Genomic DNA, 22,894 nt, shown 5'->3' on the forward strand with positions numbered 1-22,894 from the left:
AATACGGTAGATATATTTAAAGAAATTATTTTTGACTATTCAAATTTCACAAAAAATTTATTAGAAATATGTTGTGTTATGTTTGTTATTTTTAACTCAATTAACATTCACCAAAGACTCGTAAGTTATAAAACGAAATTATTTCAGTTGCTTCTCCATTACATCCAAAAACATCGCACTATATAACGCTCAAAAGATTTGAATGCAATAGTGAGAAACCCAATTAAATTTTAAATCAGTTGAGGATACCATGACCATGTTCATTGGCAAGTCTTACGACCAGTTTCCACGTGGATACGATTCATTAGATTCCATGGCACTCCAACAACAGCAACTCATGTTCAACGACACCAACAACAGCAAACAACAACTCATCAACAGCATCAACAAGCAACTAGAAAGCAAGTTGCAGCAACAAATTATGGAAACAAGCAACGATTCCAACTTGTACGTGCACGAGGAAATGATGTACATGAAGGTTTGTTGGTTGGTTGATTGGTTGGTTGGTTGGCTGATTGGTTGGTGGGCTGGATGGATGGTTGGTTGGTTGGTGGGCTGGATGGTTGGTTGACTGGTTGGTTGGTTGGCTGGCTGGTTGGTTGGTGGGCTGGATGGCTGGCTGGTTGGATGGTTTACTGGTTGGATGGCTGGCTGGTTTGTTGGCTGGTTGGTTGGTTGACTCTTCACATTTTCTACGAAGATTTTGTCATAAACGTTTGAAGACTAAAGCAGCGACACATACTTGTTGTGCGGACACAGATAAAATTGTATAGCGTTTCTTATTATATTAGTTACATTTTTTAAATGAATAAAATTATACCGAAAAATTTTGCATATTATAACAATGTGAACATGATGATGTTGTTGCCAGAAAAACGTGCAAGTTCGCAGCGATCCGATGACTTGGGTGTGTAACAACGATGACTACGACGACAGTGCCGATGAAAGTGCGATCCTTACTTCTAGGTTGCTATCGTGTCTGTCTGTCTGTCTGTCTGTCTGCCTGCCTGCCCGCTACATGTTCAACTGGTTTCATTTTTTATTGAAATTTATTAATAATATTAGTATGTTTAAATTTTCCATTTCAGGTCTGTCTGGACGAGGTTAGTAATCTGCGCTTGTTATCGAGCTTCTAATTATAAATGGCGTTAAATATATCAGAGTTAATAGATGACAAAATTAGAAAATTTATAGCAGTATTTTTGATTAATTAGATGACAAATAAAAACGACGATTTTGATCTATATGCACTTGTGCAGTTTTCTTGTGAGTTTTATGGTTGATGCAAGAGGGGGCCTCTATAAGGGCTGCCGTCACTCGGGCCTGAAAGTCATCGTGCCCGCCAACCACGTCATCATGCCACTGAGGGTGATGTGCAGGTTGGTCAAATGTGAAAAACTCAACCACCCTCCTCCTCTCTGCCTCGGAGAAGCCCTGGCCGGACGAGTCCTCGAACTGGCCCCCTATGGAATCAAATTATCAGGGTATCACTCATTTCTATTTTTTGAGAAGGAAAGAAATTAACTAAATTTAGACTGCATAATTTTTAAATTTCTCAATTTAGTTTCTTTCAAGCATTTTGAAATTTTAAAGTTGATAATAATATTTTTCACAAATAAGCCCCATCTTGCTGGCAGCTCCGTACTATGCGTCCCTGCAGAACTCACGAGAGATCGTCGTGCTGAGAAGTGATGATGGCGTGCACTGGCGGGTGCACGAAGTCACTCAGGGCAGCGATGAAAAGATGGATGTGCTCCTCAATCAAATGAACGGTCGGTTGACTTCTAATGTAATCAATTCATTTTATATAGCGGGTAAATGAACGGTAAAAAAACTTTGAAATCTAACTTTAAGGTAACAAATTTTGATTTGTAGTATTTTTTAATTTATTCAAAACATGTTTTTAATTATAGAGTTGGACATATCCTCCAATGCATCTTTCATCAGAACGAAAACTAACAAGGGCAACAGTAACAAGAATAACACATCCGATGTGAAATCGCACAACTCTCCAGTCTCCCATGCTCCCATCATAACCAGCGACATTCCAAAATATTTCGCCCTCGTATCGAGAGTGAAGATGGAAATTGTGAAAGCTTCGAGCAATGGCTTTTTAATAAGTTCCAAAATTATACCACAGGTCCAAGTCGTTGTGCCTGCAAATGCTCTGGAAAATGAAAGCTTCGTTGGACTTCAAGTAAGTTTTCTATGGATGTTGTTGTTGATTATACAATGCACACGAATATAATTTCATTTCTTTGTTTCATCAACAAATAGGGAGTAGCTAAATGAAATGTAATTTGATATGATGTTAAAAAATTGAAACTGTTACCAATCAGACCGAAGATATATCTCCACATACGGTCGTAAAGTTGGCTGGCAACCGTGTAGCAGTAGCTCCCATCATCAGCATCGAGCCACACCACATGCAGTTCAAGAAGGCCATCACTGTGACAACTCCCTTGCCGACTGCAGCCCAGAAAGGAATGATCAACCAGTATGGCAAGGATGCCGCTTCTTCTTTGAAACTCATGATGTCACTCACGGGTAGGTCGGCTTGTCTGTCTGCTCGTGCGTCAACAACGGTCACGTCCTTTATTTTTAAATAATTTGTATATGAGAATGCCGAATTTGTTTAGCAGTTACAATCAAATTAAGGTAAGAAAATGTTTTAATCTAGTTATAAGGTTAACAAAAATAATTTTTTTAATATTTTAAATTAAAAATTTTTTGCTACAAAGTTAGTTGACAGCCGGAATTATTTCAATGCCATATTTTAGTGAAATCGCTATCTTCTATAAACAACAAAAATTTACCGTGACATTGTTTGAAGCTTGGCATCTGTTTGTGTAAAAACACAAGACTGCTGAATGAGAACATGATATTGAGTATAACTGATATTAAATTGCGATCGTCTTTGCATAAAGTGATAAGTTTTTATAACTTTCTTTTGCAGACAGTAACATGAAATCGTACCTGAACAAAAGCAACATGAAGCTTTCGAAACATGGTTTGTTGCTGTGAAGTGCATTTCCTTCGCTAACTTCAAATAGATATGCCGCAAATTATATTTTTGAATTAATTGACTGAATTAATTGAATTAAAATTAAATGAAAATTTTTATTTTTAACAATTCAAATGCTAACAAGTGGAAATGAAAAAAAATATTTTGACACAAGCGCCAACAGCCAACTGGCAGGACATAACGGCAACAACGGCCCTTAAAATCCAAGAGAACAATGCTTCGTTTAACGCGATGCTGGCTGCCAGGTCACTAATCAATAACATTTTTGTTTTTATTTTATTTTACAAATAAACGCTGTAGCTCTTGTTTTTCTTTTAATCAATTATTCATGCTTCTTTTAAAAACTGTGAATTAACAAATTTTAAAATTTTAATTTATAAATCAGCCTTTATATTTTTCTAACAATTTTGTTAACCTAACTGATACTGGTTGACAACATTTTTTATAGAAAGTTTTTTCAAAAAATTTTTTTGACGAACACGTGTCATTTATCACAAAATAAATTATAGCTGAACTTTGAATATTACTAAATTGATTTACCTCCTAACAGATATTGGCTGGTAGACTGTCCAAAAAGCAGCAAAGACACGATAACTGTGACGAACGAGATTTTCAACGATCTCATTAAAGTCCCATTTTTGGCACGATTTCTGATATATGCTAAACGCGTTTCAATGAAGGAAGCTCTCTTACGCGTTGTGGCTTGTGTCGATGGAGAAGATTTTGACGGCAAAAGTGCACTGGAAAATCAAGAAAAATTCAAAGAAATAGCTAGAAGCAAAGTTGTTGAAGTAAGGTTTTTTTATATTTTTTTTATTTCAAACATTTTTTTTCAAATAAATCATTTTACTTTTTAAAGAGAATGATTATCTAAACATCAAAATTAATACTTATGAAATGCAGAATTTAAAATATGTCAACGGTGGATTGCAGGTACAGGATGGCAAGCCGATGCACATTGAAATGTCAGGCAACCTGGCCCCCGTCACAAAATCTGACGAGCAGCTCTTCATAACGTACAAAAGCTCAGACGATTCCAAACTAACATTCTACGTTCGAGTGAAAGACACATGCCAAAAAGCCACAGGAACGTTAGCTCTCCTGCCTCTGCTTCGAAACATCAGCAACACCATTGCCACTCCCATTTGCTGTCTGAGTATCCTTCTTCCAGGAATCAATGGCGATGACGAAGAAGCGATGGTTGATGATGCTGGAGGAACCAAGTTGAGCATGGTGAAAGAAGAAACCGAGGTTGAATCGAACGAGAAGGAAGACGAAAGTAAGAAATGGCTGTTAAATGCAAGTGTATCGTGTTATTAAAATTTAAAGACATGCAATATAATCAATAAGTCATTCATCTACATACCACATCACACAATCACGTACAAGCACAAACAAGCATGCATCATATGCATCGCATCATGGAGTGTACGTTCGATAGTAATAATGAATTAGGTTCTATGTGTTCCAATGAATGAAGAAACGTATTTTTTCAAGCCTAAGCTAATTTACTTACAGCATTTATTTTTAGTTTAAACTATCTTTTTCTTTTACAGGAAAATCTCTGTTCCAAAGAGTTTCTAGTGTTTTGCAATCAGATTGGATCAAATTGGCGGAATGTCTGAACATGACGCCTCATCAAATTCAAACTATACGATCCAATGATGAATACGTGGAAGACCAGACAATGGCCATGTTGAAATTGTGGTTCGACCGTAACGAGGAAGGAAACAATATTGAAAAACTTGAAGAAGCTCTGAAAGCTATTGGGCGGGATGATGTTCTGATTAGTTTGAAACAACCAGTAACAAAGAAGAAAACTTCTTTCGTTTTAGATTCCAACCAACAAAAAGATTATCTTGATAAAAGTAACATTTTATAATATTTATATTATTTAAAATCAATTTTTTTCCTATCTAAAATTTCCCAATATAAAATTTTTTTCCAAACAGATTACGATGCACTGACAGAAGAAATAGGATCGGAACTTGCATCGTCCAGAGGCTCCACTCTTCAAAGAGAGACCATGATGGACATCTCATACGAACACGAGGAGAAAGTAAGCACACTTTATAGTTTCATCTCTACTTCAATTAACTTTCTTAAGTCAAGTTATTTAATAAACTTCCAAACCAGATGGATGAAGATCAAGAATCTACATCGAAAGGTGGGTTTATGTTAATATCAGTTTTTCTTATTATACAACATTTCAGTAACTTTTATTAAATTTTTTTGATTAGTTTATTTAGGAAAAAAGTTTTATTTTTTTACAGCATAACAAAGTTTAAAGTGGTTCAGTAGACTAGCATTTGTGTAAGAACCACTACAAAATAAATGTCTTAGTATCCTACCTCTCCTAGCTTGATTTTAAAATTGTTGATTGAATCCACTGAGACAAAGTCATCGCTCAGCTCGTTCCAGGCGTTTACCACCCTGCTGCTGAAGGATCATTGCTTTATTGGATTTTTTGTCTTCTTGAAGAGATTGTATCTATGACCTCTTAATCCTTTCCTTTTTCTAGTTGAAAGAACCTTGTGAACGTTGTTTCTTCATTTCCAGTTATTAACTTATATGTCTAAATCAGATTATTTGAATATCATTGAGACAAATTATTATTTAACAAAAGTAAGGCATGCAGAAAATTATTGAGAATAAAAAACATGAAACAGATGAAAAGCAGAATGAAGAAGAGTGCGAAGATGAATCAGACATTAGGTTGAAACACGTCATCAATTATACACCGGAAAATAGGAATGGGTTTGACTCTCTAGGATCTGGTGTTTTTTCCCGAGAACAAATTGAGGTTATCAAAAAATTCTACATATTCCGTTTTACTAAAAATTTTTCACATATACAATCACAGCATTGCCAACTCTCTCTTCTCTTCGTCTGTTTTCCATACTTACAAAAAGAATTAATTCTGTTAGTTACAAAATGCAAATACTTTCAATCAAACCTAATCGTATTCAGGAAACGGTAGAAAGAACGGAAAATGGAAAAAAAATAAAAAAAAGCACGGAGACAACAACAAATGTTTTCCATCATGAGAATGGAGAAGAAGAAGTGGAAAGCAAAGAGGTCAATGAAAGGACGGTCATCATGGGGGTGGGAGTGAGTGATCCATACTCTGATGATGATGTCATCATCAATGTTACCACCGAACGATCCGAACAGGTTATATCGACATTTTGACTAAATTATCCCGTTTCTAAATCGTTGTTAACAACGATGATTAAATGAATAAATATTTATTAAAATTATTTAGGAATTCAATAAAATTTTTGTTTTGGGATTATAATTGTCATCATAATCTTGTAAAATATGAATTTTTTTATAATTAAACAAAAATTTATCGTGAAAAGTTTCGAAAATTTTAAACGTTTTTACATTTTTAGTCGTTCGTCGATGGCAGCTCCATAAACAAGAAGTTTACAACTATTGCTGTCGAATCCAAACTAATAAATCAAGTATATAATGCTTAAAAATATTTTTCCTTATATATATGCTTAGCGTCAAAATTATTAGGTGTTGATTTTCAAAATTCATACGCTGGCAACGAATGTACTCGTTGATATTATAATTATTTTTGCAAAATAATATTTAATTGAAAGCAAACAACAAATTTTTTAAAGGAAACCGACGAAACTCCAATCACTCCGACATTCGTCGCACAAAAAATAATTGATCCACCGACTAATGCGAAACAGGAAGAAGAGGATTTGGCTGAGAACAAACGAAAATTTTACGATCAACTGAAAAATTGGAATAATAGCGAGAATGAAGTTGATTTAGAAAACAACGTACCGGAGGATGTGGTAAGTGTTAGCGAGGAACTTCTCATCAAAGAAGAATGTGAGAAAAAAGGTTAATCAACATTTCAGTCGATCAATTAATCATTACCAACCTTTAATTATAAACTATCGCTTTTTCGGTAGTAACCAACGGCGTTTTCCAACTGTTTACGTCTCTTTATCAAGAAAACTACGTCATTATAACTAGACCAGGCGGTCAGATCTTACCATCGATGTTGCCTATACTCGTTTTTATTTATTTTTTTTATTTATTTAATAAAACATTAGTCATTTTAAATAATATTTAGTGTTAAATTCTATTTTATCGCAACTTAGAGGCACATCTGATATTATCGCAACTTGTGAATGACTGTTACGAAGCAGACCTAGAGAAGTTAGGTGACCAACCAACGCACCACACTCTCTGTCCACCGACCATTTCAGTGGTGGGGGCCAGTCCTGTTGCTGCTTATCTTTCCGAAAGTGATCAAGAAGAAAAACTTGGGCAGGATAACGATTCAAAAACTACAGATGAAGAAAAGGCGGTTGATGAAAAACTCGCTGACAAAAAATCCAGCAAGAAAGGAATTTTCCAAAATGAATTTGGCAGTGAAATGACGGGGAAACCCAGCATATTTGAAAACGTCGAACGAGAAGTTATGAATGAATATAGCAACAATGAAGCTGGTGGCACATTTGATACAAGTGCCGATTGAAAGTTGTTCACTTTAAATAATTTAAAAATTATTTTTAAATTTATTGATTATAACTATTTCTGTCGATATATTTATAACTTGTACAGTTGTTACATTATTTGCAAATGAAATTAATAACCTATCAATCTCAGTCACCATATATTTTATTACAAACTTTTGCTAGACGCTACTTTCAATGTTAGTTTTGCTCTAGCCGTATAAAAAAAATGCATTTATTAATGTTAATCGCAGTGCATATCTATCAATCTGTCGAAAACATATTTTTATAAGTTTTCTACTAAGCTGTCCTTGGCAGAATTAATGATCGCATGGTATTTATTATTTATTATATGTTATTTTTATAATTATTATAATTTTTTATTGCATTACGTTTGTAAAAACAAATTCAGTGATGGTTAAGATTCTTTATGTTAACGATGCATTTTATTTATCCAAACATGACAAGAGCGATATAATATATATATATATATATATATATATATATATATATATATATATATATTTATATATATATATATTATACTTCTATAGTAAATAGAAATAGTATGTAATAGTTGGAATATTTCTACTATCAATAATTGTAATAATGATGTATTTAATAATAATTTAGTTGATCAGTATTGTTGTCTATCTATTGAGTAGTTATAATAACAGGCAGTTGAGTAGGTACGAAAAAGTAAACACGCACTGCACACTTTATAAAAAATATATATTTGGTCTGTATATATTTATTGTTTGTTTTATATATTTCACCGTTGTATTTTGCTTACATGCTCATAGCTGTTAATATCATGCACATCATTTACAATCAGCTGCTTGATACTGCAACTATCTTATATTTTTTGTTAATTAATGTGACAATCACATACACAAAACGATCATGATCATCACTGAATATAGATTTTAGGGAGGATTTTGAAGTTTTACATTGAAAACTCGTTCAGCTTCAACTTTAAATTTTATTTTTGAATATAATCACATTGAGGTTTGAGATTGAAGAGCCACATTAACTATGAGTTGGTATATTTTTTATTTAAGACCATTTCTCAGGAGTCTTGTACAAACAAGGCGATCCATTATGATCCATTGCTTTCTCTTATATGTTTTAAAAATATAACTTTGTTTCATACGTTTTTGATGTTGTCTTAATTTGTTGCAATCCATCAGAGCGATAAGGTTTCATTGAGACATTCATTTTTTCTTTTAATGAGTTATTAATTAATTTTATTAATATTTTATTTTAAAAAGTTAAACTGCCTTCGTTTCTATTTTCACTGGTAGCTAGTTTTACAGTGTTGCTGTTTCTGTTACTTTTTTTAGTTGTTTTTGTACCATTCTGTTCGATAATCGCTCAGATTTCATCAGGTTCAACATATTACACTTTCCTCATCATCCATGAACAGATTTTATTGTGTTACCTACCTACCATCATACGTTTAAAATTCTATATACAAGGATGTTTAATTTACCGTTTCAACTTTATATCAATTTTTAACAACTGTTTTTATAACAGATTACATGTTGCTTCGTGTTCTACCGTTTGCATTGCTGCTATATATGTATAAATATAAACAATTAAACACACATTATGTTGACATATTCTTTCTGATAAAAAAAATGTTATTTATTCACAGTGATTTTCAAAGGATGTCAACTTTGTTGTTCGGAATGTATTAGTTCAACTTGTTTATAGTAAATTAGTTTTGTCTCTATATAATGGTTTCTATGTACATATTAGTTTCCTACATTCCAACTGCTTGAATTCATGTTCGTTGTTATTCCTTTGTTTGATAAAATAAAATTTCGATGTTCTCTACTTCAGTTCTCCCAACAACAACTTTGTTAGAAAAATTAGAATATACAATTTATCAATTTACACACACAACACACACAACACACACACACACACACACACACGGTGGCGGATCTAGAAAACTTTGACGGGAAGCCACTAGGAGGTCAACATTTTCACAGGCAGGGGCCAAGATTTGTTGTAGTGTGGCCTTTTTTGCTTATCACGTCTAATTTTTGGTCATTTTCACAAATAAAACGGTGATTTTTTGACTTTTATTAAAAAACTGCCCCCCTCCAGATTCGCCACTAACGCTTATCAGATGTAGTGCATGTGTTGCGTCGTTTAGCACTTATTAACGTATTCTTACTGTGGTTTGTGTATTGTTGATGATGCCTTTGTACTTTGGAAGAAACAGATATGTTTTGATTTGAGATTAATTTTTTAGCAATCAGTTGGAATGTTAAAATCTGTCAAATGGCACTTCGATCTTTTCTGAATCCTCCTTGGTGTTCTCCGTAGTTTGTCTTCCAATGCACCTCTCAATCTTATTCGTAGGTATCAGTGCTACTGTGCGACAGTTTGTACATCTTGCAATATCTCTTTTTTTGGAAACGTCACTAATTGATTTATACTAATCTACTGGCTGCTTACCACTTTTCCAATATTCCTACACTGGTATCAGGGGTATCAGCTAATAAAATCTGCAAATTTGATAAATTAAACGCTAGAAAATGATTCGATTGTATTTTGATACACTCCTACGACGAGTATTTTTTGTTTTTGTATGAAATGATGTCCTTAATTAAGACTTTGAAGTCAAAAGTTTGAATCAACTTGCGAACAAGAAATAATTTATTGTCGTCCTCTCGTTATTATTTCAAGATGTCAGATATTTTTGTAGGTTTTTTTGAATTTCAGCATTATTAAATTCAATTTGACTTAAATAAAATCAAAAAAACTAAAGCTAAACCAAAATCTAAAAATCAAGCTGACTAACAATTAAAAATTAAAAAACTAAAAAATAAAAGACTACAAAACTAAGGCAGTCCAATTCTTATTTAAATTTTACACTTTTAAATAATTTGATAAAAAATTTGTAAATTTGGTGATAGCAGCTGCAGTAGCCATTTCTGGCTGGTAGGACCTCTGTTTTCTAATCTCTTGAACTTGATTGAACTCATTTGGATCTGACATCAAGACTCGACTGATTGGCATTAAAAATTAAAATTAAATTAAATGAATTTATCTGTCCTGCATACTTTCTTAAATTAAATTTATAAATATACTCAACTAGGTGGATTTTTAATGGTTTTAATTTGTCTGGTTTGGGAAAATAAATTATAAACAGCTGATTAATTGTGGTTTTTACTTTCAGCACTGACTGTTAAATCTACTTTATTAACAGTGTTAATTAAGAAGACTGAACAAGTAACCTACAGAAGCAAATGTGGAGAATAGTGTAGTAAGCAGTGTTCAATAAATAGTTCCATCACCACCACAAATAGAACTAAAAAACAACACAATGGCTGCTAGTGTTGGCTGCACTTCAACTCACCAGAAGGGTCCTGCTAATATTTTAAACAACTCTTCGTTTAGGAGTGAACTTCTTGAAGTTGCTCATCACTTAAAGAATGAAAAGTCATTTGTGGGCAATGAAAAGGAAAATATTAAAAAACTTTACAGCTTAGTTGATAATAGCTCCATGAAGGTTCACCAGTTGAATATGTCAGTACATCAACAACGATGTCTGTTAAATGATCTGATCACTGGCTCATGCAGAGTAACTCCTCAGATATGCTGCTCTAGGTTTTTATTCATTGGTTACTTACTACATTCATTAACATACCTGATGTCATTTGATTGATTTAATTCATCATGTTTCTTCATCATCATGTTATTTCATCAGCATGTTACTTCACTTTATTGTGTTACTTAAATCTTCATCCTGTTAATTCTTTCAACAACACACGTTTAGACAACATTTTCCCCGAGATCGGGGTTGCCGTTTGGCTACCTATGATGAAACCGAAATATCCCTCGATGCCATCCACATCTGTCACTCGCCTCAGTATCACGCAACCCTGCTTTCACCCTGTCCTTCTCCACCTGCTCTCTCCATCCCAATCGCAGACGACCCCTTCCTACCACTCCTTCAACCTCGAACTCCAACGCTCACCTAATCCCGACCCTTTCATCCCTTCTCAACACATGTCCATACCACCGCAATCTCGATCTCCTTATCAATGTCACAATGTCCTCATTCAGTCCCATCATTGACATCAGCTCTGTACTACTCCTCCTATCCTTCACTTTAACCCCACACATCATCCTCACCATAGCTCTTTCAGCCCTCTGCAGTACACTTTCTTCCTCTCTCCTCAACACCCAACTTTCACCACCATATACCATCGCTGCTCTCACACATGCTTTATATACCCTCCCTTATAATCCTGTTAATTCTTTCCTCATGTTAATTCATCACCATGTTACTTCTTTCATCATGTTACTTCATCATCAGGTTACTTCATTCCTCATGCCTCTTAGTCCATGGTACTTGATTTAAAATATTAATTCATTCTTCATGGACATATTCATCAATTGTATTTCATGTTTTCAAATGTGCTGATGATAATTTTTACCAATAATATGTTCCTCATTGTAATATAATTATAATGATTTGGTTTTGCTGTAGCTTTCAGTTTAACTGTTTGTTACATTATGTTTACATTTTTCAAAATAATTTTAAAATAAAAACTGTAAAAGCAGGGAAAACATAACATGTCAAGCATATTTTTTTAGTTTTGTGTATCTTCTATATCTATATAAATTTGTTAACTTTGTGTATTTACTCCAAACTTTTTGTTAAATTTTATTTAAATTGTAGTTTAGTAAAGTTAAATAATGGTACAATTTTTTATGAGCTAGTTTATTTATTTTTATAGTTAAGTATCATTTTACGGTTTTAAAGTTGGTTTGAACTTTGATTATTATTTAATTATTTGTTATATTTTATCAAATGAGCTCATTCTTAAAGTTATGTAGCTTTTTTTGACATAACTTTTAAACGAAATATCTATGTTACTTTTTATTTTTATTATTAACTTTATTAGTTGCCTGAGTTTATTTGTCTTTAATAGCCACATCAACTTCATTAAATTTTAACAATATTAACATCAATCTTCCGTAACAGATTCAATTCTCTTTCAAAAGCAAATTTCATCGATGGTTATAAGTTTCTCACCCACCATGAATTGAGAGTCGGTCGATTTCTCAAATCTTTTCGAGGAAATCCGAAATTAGTTGCCTTGTGTATATCAGAGTTGGAGTCATCGAAGGAGGCATGTTGTGTGGAACACTTTGTCAGGGTTGTTATGTTGCAGCTGTATGAGGGACTGATCACTCACGAGGATGAAGTCCTGGCTGGCAGGATGCTGCAACATTTGTTCCTCTTCCAAGTTTGTACATGCATCATTTAATTGTGTTGGTGAATATTGTGAGGATTGTTAGGAAATTGTAGAACAATCTGTTTACGTGAATGATGGTTTTGATGTAGCATAATGGTAGGGATGGATAATTTTTACATGTTTGCCTACATTTAATGATATTCATTTTATAGATTCAGAAACACTCCACCAATTCATTGAAACATTTCTTAAAGTCCGAAACTGCATTCAACATTGCTTATCGTCTGTACACTGAATGCCTATCCTCTTCAAAGACTTTCTTGACAGCAGCTTTCCACAGTCCAACTATTTCGTTACTTTCAGAAGATGAATGGTATTTTGATGTCGATGTGAGCAGTTGCATTGCCAGACTGGGTCCTGCTGAAGCACTCAGAAGATTTGGTCAGGCATCAAGTGAAGATTACGATGTCAAGGTCAAGGTTCACCATACAAGACTAATGGACAAATTAGTTTACTTTACAAAACTGTTCATTGAAAGTTTGAAAAGTTGTCATTCCATCTTTCCAAAGTCCCTCGCGAGGATCTTCAAAAACATTTACAAAGTATTTTCAACATCACAACATCTTTCACAGCAGCAGCAGCAAGATGGCAATCACAATGAAGCAAACTGGGATGTAGGCGACAACAACGTTTTTATGAATGGTGCATGTAATTCAAACTTCTCATCAGATTGTAATGAAAATGATATTAAGAAAGCCCTTCTGAATATGGTACTGAACTCGTTCATATGTCTCGCCATATGCGATCCGCAGTTCGGTGGAGTAGTCTCTGATACTCCAATTAGTGAAGTTAGCAGGCACAACCTCAGGCAGATTGCTCACATCATTCAGAATCTGTGTCTTTCCACTGTCGATGATGTTGATGTTCCAGCTTGTGAACTCTATGATAAGTTTGATAAGGTTTGATAAAATTTGTTTCTATTATGTTGTCATTTATTTTCAGTTGTGTCAGTTCAAACTAGAAATAAGTATCTGTAAATTATTTGTTCAATAAAAAATAGACAAGTTCAAATGGAGATATTTCTCCCTTCATTTAATCTGTTACTTTTGTAATGAAATGATTTGGCCCAAGACCCTTCTTCATATTTAGATTTTTGTTTGGCTATAATCTTTCAATATAATTTGTCTTATTTCAAGTGCAAAACACTTTTGCTTCATAATATTTCCATAAATTTACATGCATTATTAACCAGTTCATGCATGAACTTCTCCAGGAAACATGTTTAAAACATTATGTTACATTACTTAACGTTATTTTTCAACATATTACATTTCATTTATTTGTATAGGATTGCTTATCTTTCTTGCTGGATATGATTATACGAATAGAGGATGATAGTGACGATGACGAAGATGATGAGGAGGAGGATGGGGAGGTTGTGTGCAGAGATGATAATGATTCTCCTCAAAGATCTTCACTCATGATGATTCCTTCCGACCTTCTTCAAATGGTTTGCCCCTTTTTTTGTTTTTTCGCTTGTCTTTCTTCTTCTTTGTTTATTTATTTATTACATTTTTATGTTTATTTACTATTTTGTGCATTGTTTGGTCATATATTATATTATGTCCTGGTTATGACATTAAACTGACCCTCACTGCCTTGTGAGTGATGTTGGATCATCAAAGGCTAGGCCCACCGCTTATAACTGTGGTTGCGTAAGGAAGGGTGTCCTGCATAAAAATTAACCAAATAAATTACTTATGATGGAATGGCGTCGAGGGGTATTTCGGTTTCATCATAGGTAGCCAAACGGCAACCCCCGATCTTGGGGAAAATGTCGTCTAAACGTATGTTGTTGTTGTTGGTCATATATTATATTGTATATTATATGATAATATATAATATAATATATGAGAACTATGTATATATCAAGAAAGTAGAATTTTATATTCATTCAGAAATCTTTCAAATTGTACTTTAGACCTAACATGTTGTCATTCTGTTTAGTTTCGTTTGTTTATATGAGGCAGTTAACTTTATGACTCAAGTGCGATATTGCATTAATTCATGTATCTGATAATGCATTCAATCATGTACCATTCAATAAATTGATATGAGAATCAATTCATCCAATCACTACAATCCAATCACAATCACTCCAATTGACATCAATCAATTTATCTGATCAAATAACCTAATAGATCTTTAGCCAATCAAAATATTCATACATGCAACAATCAACATATCCCAATTCATATTGAATCTGTGACACAGCCGCTTTGTAATATTCGACAATGAAAAAAATTGACTGCTGATTTGTTTATTTGTTAATAATTATATTTTGATCAATTATCCATATTATTCAAAGATTGAGTTGGTCTACAGCACTTCATTATCTGACGATTGTCAACAACATGAGCAACAACAAAACACACAATATGAACAACATCAACAGCTTAAACAACAACAACAGCAGCAACAACATTCTAAGCATGAGCAACAACATAAACAACTTCAGAGACGACTTCATCAGCTGATAGTTAATTCAAACCTTCCCCCTGTATCTGCATTAAAAACTTGCTATAAACAATTTTTGGATAGTTCTCAAGAAAACCACAGCAACAACAACAACATCAACCGCAACAACAACAACATCAACCGCAACAACAACACATTAACATCATCACTGCCTACAACACCATCATCATCAACATCTGCAGGTTCATTTTTTTGACAGGATGCAATGTACTGATGATGATGATGATATTTGTTATTGTAAACTATTATACATTATTATTATTATTATTATTAGTAGTAGTAGTAGTGTTGTAGTAGTATTAGTAGTAGTAGTAGTATTAGTAGTAGTAGTTGTTGTAGTAGTAGTAGTAGTTGTAGTAGTAGTAGTAGTTGTAGCAGATGTAATAGTATTAATAGTAGTGTTTTTGTATTATGCCTTGTCTTAAATTCTTCATATTGTGAAGATGAATGATAGTTAGTTGAGAATGTTTACATTTATTTTATTGATAAAATCCTCTAATATTTAAAATATGTTTTCACAATTGTAATAAAGTTTTGGACAGATTGATGTTTTTTGCTGATCCAGCTTATTTTATAATGAATAATTATTATTATGAATGATTAAAATTTTCTTTTTTTCTTCTTTTTTTCAATATTCCATTAAACTTTTCAAAACATTAATTAAACTGGCTTCAGAGATCTTTTTAAAAGGCTCTTACTAATACACTTACTAAAGCTTGCTGGAAATATAACAGTTTATTATTGCATTATTTTTCCCATGCCTTGTTTTTTAACTAGTAAATAACTATGGCACATTTTAAAGTAATATGGAAACAACCAGAAAGTTGTTGGAAAGATTAACAAGGTGTGTGAATAATGTATGGAACAATTTTATAGTATTGGTGTCACAACATCAGGTAAGCATTATTTTCTCACAGCAAGCAGATACTGTTAATGGCATATTCAGCTCACGCCAACTGCACAAGCTTTCAATTATTCAACAAAAACCACATGTAGTCTAACAAAATTTATCAATCCCCTTTTTAATAATTAAGTTATTAGGTAAAAGTTATTGGACATATGTTTCACAACTGTTTACTAAAGCATTGTATATTTTATCTCTGAGGAGAATTTCAACCATTTGACAATTTGTCAAAAGGGTTTAAAGCCAAACCACCTTACTATGAGATAACCACCCACATTTATTATTTCAGTACATACCAACATACAGACAAATCTCCGCGAATTTGACAAAATTTGATAACATTAAATAAAAGTTTACCTAAGTATATATATAAGCAAGTGTAGTTAGTTTTTATTAACAAACAACATAGGCAATAGGAAGAAGAGGCCAGTAGACAAGAGGACGAGTGGGGCAGTGCCACTCTTTCCAGCAACACCACCCTCCCAACCAGATAGCAATGATGACAAGAATCATCATCAACAACAACAACATCATCATCATGACAACAACTTCAACTCCTTCGTCATCATCAGTTTTGGTATTTACAATGAATGCCCTGGAATGCTGCCTGAGAATAAAGTGATTATGATGATGATGATGATGATCACAGCAGTGATGACGACAATGATGGTGGTGGTGAAGATATAACGATGATGATATGTTGTTGGTAGCTTGAAGATGGTGATAGTTATTATGCATAAAAAACTTGCAACAATTAAGAATTGTAATGTTGGCAATTATAGGTTAATGATGGCAAATTGTTTAATTAATTATGTTAATGATGATTTCGTTATATTAATGATGATTGTGTTGAGATCATATGCTTATAATGAGTTGGTATGATGAACTACACAGGGAAAAAGGGGAAACTTCTTATTAACTAGTTAGATGATCATTATGATGTTGATGATTGTAAAGGGGATGATGTATGAACTTTGCTATTTTTCAAAAAAGGATTGTAGAGATTTCGTAAATCATTATTGATTGTGGTGATGATGATAGCGAGGATTTATGCTGTCATCATCACCATCAGTATGGCTAAGTTTTTGCGATAATGATAAGACTGTTGTTGTCAACAAATACACCCAACGCAGATCTTAGAAGAAAGTTTGAAGCAAGGCAGAATTTCTTTAAACAAGCCAAGTGAAGATAATGATGATAATGATAGACACCAACGTCATCACCATCATCATCAGGAGGCACATGATAAAGATAATGCTGCTAACACAACTGTCAGTGAGAAACGAACTCGATTTTCTTTGTCACATGACCATGATTCTGCTGGTTCGGTTCCATTTAATTTTTCAATATATTATAAAACAATAAAATTCACGCTGATAATTTTTCAATAAAAATATAATGATAGAGAATATATTCTTATGCGTTTTGTTTAAAAATAGCTTTATGATGTAACATTTTGATTATTGCAGTGAAGTAATTAAAGTTAATTAAAAGGTTATTTTAAGTTAATTTTTATTTTTTAACAAATTATTGCATCATCTGTCTTTGATTTACAATATTTGATGGCTTGAACATCACAAACAAAAAATGTTCATTTTTTCATTGCTGAGAGAATGTGTGGGATTCATTTAAATGCAATAAATTTGTTGGACTTTATGACTTTATTATACTGCAAAGTAGAAATGCTTGATTAACTAACTGTTTCAAATCACATGAAACCTGTTAAAATTTAAGATATTACTTTATGGACTCATTTTGATTAATACATAAACTTCTGTGTCTTATGACAGAACCCAGCAGCAGCAACAACAACAACAACAATGAGGGAGCATCCGAGGAAGCAGTGTCCAGTCATTCAACCGACAACGACGACAACAACTCCAATGATAACTTATCCGACATGGCTTACTCTGCAAACCTCTCGGGTCACAACACGCCCAGCTTGGTCAGCGGTCGAGACACTCCTGTGTCACTGATATCAGGAGCACCAGAGCTAGTTGGAGGAGGTGTCGTTGATGGAGATGGGGATCGCCCGATGGAAAATATTGCTGTCAGTTTGAATGTTGGCAGTGGGGACAATGCGGCTAACATCGGAAATATCCCGGGGGAGAATATTATGGCGTCAGTCAGGCATAATCCTGGAGCCTCCGGTGATAATCTTGCTTCCAATGTTGTCGGTATTTCTATGGGAGGCGTGGGCAGAGGTGGTGTGGGCATTGTTCTCATGACGACCGGCAGGCGAAGAAGGGATGATGTGACTGACAAGTTTGGAAAGTTTGACATAAAACAGGATTTGGAATGTTAGATTTGCATTTTTTCAATTTATATAGCTATAGCTTCAGATTTTTGTGCACCAGTCAAGTTTTCAATCATTAGTCTTTTACCTAGTTTTCTTTTTTTTTTATTAATTTCTTAAACGTTACGTGCAACAACCAATTTTTTTATCAACCAATTTCTTTTGACCAATGAATTTTTCAGATGAAGCAAAGTCGACAGTGAGTGACACATGGAGCACTGACGTGTTGGCTTCTGATTCGGAACCACCACCTGAACAGAACCAACTGGATCGATTGGAGGAAGTCGTGGAAGAGAGGGGGGTTGTTCGGGTCTTCCCCTCTGCTGCAAATGCTGGAATCTTCACTGCAGAAGTTTGTTGGCATCATAATTTGCTTACAATTCGAGACTCCCTCGCTTTTGACTTTTGAAAATTTTTAATGTTTACAAAAATGTTTGTGTCCTGGTTATGACATTAAACTGACCCTCACTGCCTTGTGAGTGATGTTGGATCATCAAAGGCTAGGCCCACCGCTTATAACTGTGGTTGCGTAAGGAAGGGCGTCCTGCGTAAAAACGAGCTAAAAATAATACTTATGATGACGGAAGTAACAATGGCCCTCAGAATCTGGCAGAAGAGGGTGCGAAGAATCTCCGGAGACCCAGTCCATGGGGTTGTGGTGCAAGGCCCTGTGGATGGTCTGGCTACTGGCACCCCACTCTATAGTTTGGCGGTGCAAGGCACTATAGATGGAAGGGAAGGGGTCGTCCGCGATTGGGATGGAGAGAGCAGGTGGAGAAGGACAGGGTGAAAGCGGGGTTGCGTGATACTGAGGCGAGTGACAGATGTGGATGGCGTCGAGGGGTATTTCGGTTTCATCATAGGTAGCCAAACGGCAACCCCCGATCTCGGGGAAAATGTCGTCTAAACGTGTGTTGTTGTTGTTGATGTTTACAAAATGCTCTATGGCTGCTCTGCTAATGTAGCTAATGGTTCATATTGTTGTTGAAAATTTACTAGAAGTAGCTCGAAAAAGCCTTATATATTTTAATTACACGATGCTGGTAATAAAAATTTGTTGTCATATGAAAATTTTATTTGAATATTATTGATGTGTATGATGATCATCTATATATTTGCCAGGCTTCAGAGACGGCCAGTGATGCGTGGAGTACGGACGTGCTGGCCAGTGACACGAGTGAGAGGCAGGCCGACCGACTGCTTGAACTTGATCAGGTATAAATGTTGATAAAAAGATTGGGTAGACATTAGAGGTTTATTTTTATAAAGAAATCATTTGATCAAGTTGTAAGGGAGCGAATTATTCAATTTTTCTAGTTGTCCTAATTAAAATACTTCCTCAGGATGATGTGTGCAGCTTATCAGGAAGAAGCAACTATTCGACATCGTCGTTGTTGAGATTGCAGCAACAGCAGCAGCACCAAGACGTCTTTATTGATAACATGCCACTTAATTCAGGAGTAGTCTTGCCCCAAGTGACAACATCTTATGCAGCACATAGAAGCCATGTTGATGATCTCACTCTGAAGGGCAGCTACAAGAGGAGAGGTCGGTTTTGTTGTTTTTTGTTCGATCGAGCATTTAATATTGTGGAAGTGCCTTTTCATTTCGTCCATGACAATTTTTAAGAAGACTTTATGCCATAATTTTTATTTAAAATCTCCGTTAATAATGATGATGCAATCCTGCATGATTGAAAGCTTTTTCAATTCTGATACTGTCCTGAACATCCACATGATTGTATTTGGAATCATCAAGGCAGGTTCTAATTGACTGGCTTCACAGCCACAACAAATTTCTGGCAGTATGATATGAGCTTATATAAACTTGGCTTTATGGTCTGTTGAGACCAATGTAATTTTTTTTCATTTTTCTACAGAAGCACAAGCTGTTAGCCAGAGAGATGAATGCCATAGGAAGGAGCACAGCAGTGAAGATGGCAGTGGTTTTAACAATTCTTTTGAGCAAGATGTCTTCATTAACAACAACAGCAGCAACACTCAAAATAATGTTGGATTCAACAACCGACAGCATATTCAATCGAACTTTGATAATCTAGAAACATTTTTTAACACTCCTAACATGGTAGTGAAGAATGCAACGATAACTTCTGCAACTTCAGCAACACCAAATGATCCATTCAGCATTTTTGATCCTCTAAGTTCATTCAGCGGTGTTGAAGCCTCTAAGATGAATTCAACATCAGCTGACAATTTGAGTTAGTTGCGTTTTTCAGTTTTCATCATTTCATCGATTTTATTGAATCATATTTTATGGTTTTTTTTTGTTGAACCAGATATGCTACTGACAGATCTAAACAAGGATATAAATAACAACTGCCACAACAGCATCAACAACAATATGACGGGTAGCATCACTGATGTGACTAGCAACAACAACATCAACAGCAGCAGCGGCAGCAACCACAATCACAGCATGATGTCCACACGGTCATCATCTTCAATGACACACCTCCAAAACTTTTTCATCGCATCCGAATCCAACCTGGTCGTCACCAACCTCAGTAACTCCATCTCATCCCTCAATTCATCATCACTCACTCCTAACAAGGTTTCCATCGTCTGTGGTGATTGTGCTGATTACAATGGTCATGATTAGAATGTTGATGGTTATGATAGCGATGGTGATGATGCTGAAATTTGTTCAGTTGAATAATTATTGAATAATAATTGTTGAATAATAATTCTATATCCACAATGGTCGTTAAACTTAAATATTTTGTGCCGACTGCAAGTGCTATAAAATGTGGGAATGGACTTACTATACTCCACGCATGATGTGGTTGCTTAACACTAACTAGGACTAATTCTAAAAGTAGTAATAAATGTGAATGCTTTCATTGTTATATCTATATTATTATTGTTATTATTATTATAGCTATATTATAATTTTTATTCAGATTGTAGATGAAAAAAAGAAGAAATCTGGCATCTTTGGTCACTTCAAAGAAAAATTAACCAAAAGTACTTTGATTATTTTTAAAATATCCCAGCATGAAATTCAATAAATGTTACTTATCTTTTGAGATGCAATAATTAAATTTGGGTGTATTCACTATGACTGATTAAAAATTAAGTACTGAATTGTATTGTGTGAAACATTTCCTTCCTACACACATAGTGAATTCCTCAAACAAGCGCAAAGTATTGGGAGATGGTAACGAATGTTCATCGCACCGGGCTCCTCCAAGTTCAATCCTTATCGATTTCAATCAAGGTTCGCTTGTACATCATTTATTTATTATTCATTAGGTTCACTCACATCATTTCTTTTCCATTTTAGATTATGGTTCGCTCATTTGTTAACACATTTTTTTTGTGCGGGTTAATGTACGGCAGAGGAATGGCCATTATTTATTCATACATTGTTTGGAAATGGTTTTAAAATATGATATAAAGTCAATAATTATAATAGTTATTGCTATTACAAGTTATTGTAGGAATGATTAATTAATTGATTAATTAATTAGATGCTGACAAATGTAAATTGATTCATTAAGTTTTCATTGCACTTCTACACATTTATTATTGATCATGTCATTAATTTTACTGTTGTTGTGTTGTCATGTTACGAACCTTACTGCAATTATTACTGCTGTTATGTGTCATGATGTCATGAACATTTCTGTTGCTATGTCTTGTCATGTCTAGAACCTTACTTTTGCTGTTTTGTGACTATTCTTGAATTTTCAAAATTTTCAACCATTATTTGCAGAGATTTCAAACAACAACAATTCGACCAATATTGATTATGGTGAGCATTCTTTCATTGTTATTCATTAATGTTATTCACTGACGTACTGATTATCATAATAATAATAATAATATTCTTCCATTTGCTATTTATCTTTACCATTGTGATTGTTAATTTGTTTTTCCTGGTTTAAAATTAGAACGGTTTTTCGTTTTGTTATTTTTATTCTATTTTATTGTTTTACTCATTTTACCTTTTCTTGTTTATGCCACTATGTTACGAACGTGTATGTATATATGTTTCGATTGTATACCTCATTATTTCAATTTTCATTTGGAAGTTGGAGAGTCTAGGAGGGATTTGATGCTTGTCATGCCTGTGTTTTTAACTCGATAATAGATTTAATTTGTTTCCTTACTTTTTATTGCCTTCACTTAAATCTTGTTTATTTATTCTTTTTACCAGTTTTAACCACCCTGTCACAAAACAGTAATAAATAGCTATGAAAATACGTGAAGCCCATTTATGAGATGATGAAGTGAGACGGCGCTTCAGCGTTGAAATATTTTGCACCATGAGAACCGCACTTTTTCATGTGCTGGTGTCTTTATTCACTCCACTGTTTTCTTGTAGTGGGTTTGTTTTTACCAAGTTTCAGTGAACGTGAATATTTTGAAACGGCAAGGAGTTTTGTTTTTTGTTCTGCAAGTA

General features: G+C 34.1%; 1 protein-coding gene across 1 annotated transcript; it reads left to right on the forward strand.

The window, feature by feature from the left end:
* Positions 1-10,849: 10,849 nt before the first annotated feature.
* On the forward strand, positions 10,850-13,696 carry HELRODRAFT_64951 (hypothetical protein; the record flags this gene model as incomplete). The annotated part of the gene is made up of 4 exons (XM_009017406.1): positions 10,850-11,133; positions 12,518-12,782; positions 12,944-13,405; positions 13,484-13,696. The coding sequence occupies 4 exons, from the start codon at positions 10,850-10,852 to the stop codon at positions 13,694-13,696; spliced, it is 1,224 nt and encodes a 407-aa protein (XP_009015654.1).
* Positions 13,697-22,894: the final 9,198 nt, after the last annotated feature.

This window comes from Helobdella robusta (genome assembly GCF_000326865.2).
Source record: "Helobdella robusta unplaced genomic scaffold HELROscaffold_2, whole genome shotgun sequence".
Classification (NCBI taxonomy): Eukaryota; Metazoa; Annelida; class Clitellata; order Rhynchobdellida; family Glossiphoniidae; genus Helobdella; species Helobdella robusta.